General features: G+C 39.6%; 1 protein-coding gene across 1 annotated transcript; it reads left to right on the forward strand.

Moving 5' to 3' along the window:
* The first annotated feature begins 343 nt into the window (after positions 1-343).
* LOC113885400 (olfactory receptor 6C74-like) lies at positions 344-1,309 on the forward strand. Its single transcript, XM_027530724.1, has one exon. It carries the CDS (start codon positions 344-346, stop codon positions 1,307-1,309), a length of 966 nt encoding a protein of 321 aa, XP_027386525.1.
* The last annotated feature ends 2,159 nt before the right edge of the window (positions 1,310-3,468 follow it).

The raw sequence follows: 3,468 nt of genomic DNA on the forward strand, positions 1-3,468 counted from the left end.
ATTGTGTATGTGTCTGCAAAAAATCATTTTCATTTTGTGTTGTTTATCTTGTGGACTGTTATTTACAGATATTATTTTGCAAAAAAGTTAAGTGACACATTAGAATTTATTAGCAAAAACAAAAATGAATCTTTAATTTTATAATTTAATAACTATTATTATTAATATAATAATGTAATGATAATAGAATACCATTTATAGTAAAATATTTCAAAATATGAAATGATCTCATTCAAAAATGTAGCATAAAGTAGTGTTTTTATATTATTTAATAGTTGCTATCATTTAAATTCTTTATTCTTCAGTGATAGTATTTTCTGCTTCACAGACTAGGCAGAGAATGATGACAGTCAGAGACACAGAGAGAACTGTGGGGGTGAAAAATGAGTCCACCATCCAGGAGTTCGTTCTGGAGGCGTTTCCTGCTGCCCAGCACTTGGGGGGCCTCCTCTTCCTGGTGCACCTGCTCGCATACCTGGCCTCTATCATGGGAAACACAGTCATAATCCTCATCACCTGGGCTGACCATCGCCTCCAGACGCCAATGTATGTTTTGCTGAGCACTTTCTCCTTCTGCGAATGCTGTTTCATCACCACAGTCATTCCTAAACTGCTGTCCATCTTCCTTTCAGGAAGGCAAACAATTCCCTTTCCTGCTTGCCTCACACAAGCCTTTTTCTTTTTATTTATTGGAGCAGGAATTTTCTTTCTCATGGCAGTGATGTCGTTGGATCGATACCTGGCCATCTGCAAGCCTCTGCACTATGCATCCATCATGAACCTGAGGGTTAGTTTCCTCCTGGTTTTCTTGTGCTATTCCTTGTCCTTCATCTTCTTCACTGGTCTGATGCTCAAAGTTTCCCAGTTATCATTCTGTGGCCCCAATATCATCTCTCATTTCTTCTGTGACCTTGGCTCTTTAATTCATCTCTCCTGCTCTGACACCAGCTCTGTTGAAACGTATTTCTTCTTTGTTACTTCGTTTGTCATTCTACTATCCCTCATTGTAACCATCACTGCCTACAGCAACATAGTCATCACAATCCTGCGACTCCCATCAGCCAAGGAGAGACAGAAAGCTTTCTCCACCTGCTCCTCTCACCTCATTGTCCTCTCCCTGATGTACGGCAGCTGTGTGTTTATTTATGTGAAACCGAAGCAGGTGGACAGGCTGGACTCCAACAAGGAGGCTGCCCTTGTGAACACGGTGGTGACCCCAGTGCTGAACCCTGTCATCTACACCCTGAGGAACAAGCAGGTCCACCAGGCTCTGAGGGACACACTGTCTAGGGTGAGGTTGCAGAAGTAGAGTTTGGAGGCTAAGTGGATCCTCTTGATCCTCCAGTTCAGTTTCCACCATTGGCAAAGTCTGTTCTCGAGAAGTTCTCCATATGGAGATCTATCTTGTACTACTTTTAAGCTGGATGGGTACTGTCTTATTTTGCAAATCAATACCTTTTTCTATTTGAAAATTTCACTTGTTCTCTATATTCTGCTAAAGCTATTTTGCTTGCTTTTTCTATTGATTGGTCTTAAATGAATTCAATTAAAGCAATATTGTGAAGCAACTATTATACATAAATCATAAGCTAAGAAGTCTTTAATGCAATAATAAAAATGTTGCAAGATTTTATCATCTCTATCCATGATACATTTTTATGCTCAAAGTTTATGATACCTCAGAAAAGATAGATAACCCTCAAGGTTTGAAAATTACAGTTACAAATTACTTCTGAAAATTATATAAAGTCATAGTACAACTTACTGGTGTTTTATCATTTGAATCTACTTATGTGAATGCTCACTAGGTCTTATTCATGTCTAGTTCTTCTTCGTGTGTATTGGTTTTAGTGTACAAACAGCTCAGTGTAACTCCAGAGTTTTAGATGAGCTCTTTCGGTGTATCATCTTCCAGATGTATCAAATTTTATCAGTAACATTTTCTTTCATTCTTTCTTGAAATATAAACAAACTGAAAAGCTTTCAAATTATGTCAAGTTTATTTTTTCTGTAATTGATGTTGCCAAGTCCTAGAAGCAAAAATTGCTCAAAGGTAGGTAATCCCAGTAGCAAATTCTTTCCTCCCATCTAAGGTATTTTCAGTTTAGTGTGATATTGGGTGTAGGAGATGCCAGTGTCATCTATGTTAAGCTCATTTATGGTTAACATTTTGTGCAGCAAAAACTAATAGAAATCATAAGGAAAATGAGTGCATTAATAATAAAAAAGGGGGATCAAAATGGAGTCATTTACTGTGTTTGAAGGTTCATTGAGGAAGTGGCTCCCACCTGAAGGTAATTGGCCCTAAAGGGACATGGATCCCATCACATCTAGCACTGCATGTGCATAGCGTGCATTTGATTTTTGCTATGTCTGATGTGAGCCCATATTCCTTTTTTAGCTTGATTTTAAAATTACTTCTCATTTAAGGCATAATATTATTAGGGAGAGTTTTAGATTGTCAGGAATACTGGGTGACTTAGATTTTTATGTTTGGGAGTCATTTGATAAGTTGTCCTAGGAATTACAGTCTTCCAAGGACATCTGTGCGTTTGTCTCTCACTTTTCCAAAATAGAAGTTAAATGAGTAGTTTTCGAATCTGACAAAAGTTGGGAAGTCCTGAGAGTCCTCTGTGTTGGTTTCTGTCCATTAGATAAAAGAACCAATCTTCACAGCCTAGCCCAGACTAGTGCAGGAGATGGACATCACCAATCACCCAGAATGACCCAAACCTCATCCTCCTCTAAACCAGTCTCTGCTTTAGTGTGTCCCAAGAGACTGAGGAGTGTCACCCCTATTACCCCAGCCCTAAGACAGGTAGATAGAATCCAACCTTTCCATTAACAGCTGGGAAAGTTGGGGTGCTAGAAATGTTGTCCAGTTCCTTCTATATTCAAGGAGAAACTAAGAACTGATATGCTTGTCTGTTCATACTGTACTGACTGTGGGGGCAGAGCTGTGAGAGGTGATCCTTTACTCCTTAGGAGAAGCTGGAAGTTGGGAGTACTGATCAGATTGTAAGGTGCTGTGTTAGGTTAGAACTCACAGCTTCTCCTTGTTTAAGACTGGTGTGTGTGTGGGTCCTAAGATGGCGGAGGAATAGGACAGGGAGACCACTTTCTCCCCAACAAATTCATCAAAAGAACATTTAAACGCTGAGTAAAATCCACAGAACAACTTCTGAATGCTGGCAGAGGACATCAGGCATCCAGAAAAGCAGCCCATTGTCTTCGAAAGGAGGTAGGAAAAATATAAAAGATAAAAAAAGAGACAAAAGAGGTAGGGATGGAGCTCAGTCCCAGGAAGGGAGTCTTAAAAAGAGAGAAGTTTCCAAACACCAGGAAACACTCTCACTGCCAAGTCTGTGGTGAGCCTTGGAAGCACAGAGGGCAACATAACAGGGAGGAAAAATAAGTAAATAATTAAAACCCACAGATTACGAGCCCAACGGTAACTCCCACAGTGGA

This window comes from Bos indicus x Bos taurus, chromosome 28 (genome assembly GCF_003369695.1).
Source record: "Bos indicus x Bos taurus breed Angus x Brahman F1 hybrid chromosome 28, Bos_hybrid_MaternalHap_v2.0, whole genome shotgun sequence".
NCBI lineage: Eukaryota > Metazoa > Chordata > Mammalia > Artiodactyla > Bovidae > Bos > Bos indicus x Bos taurus.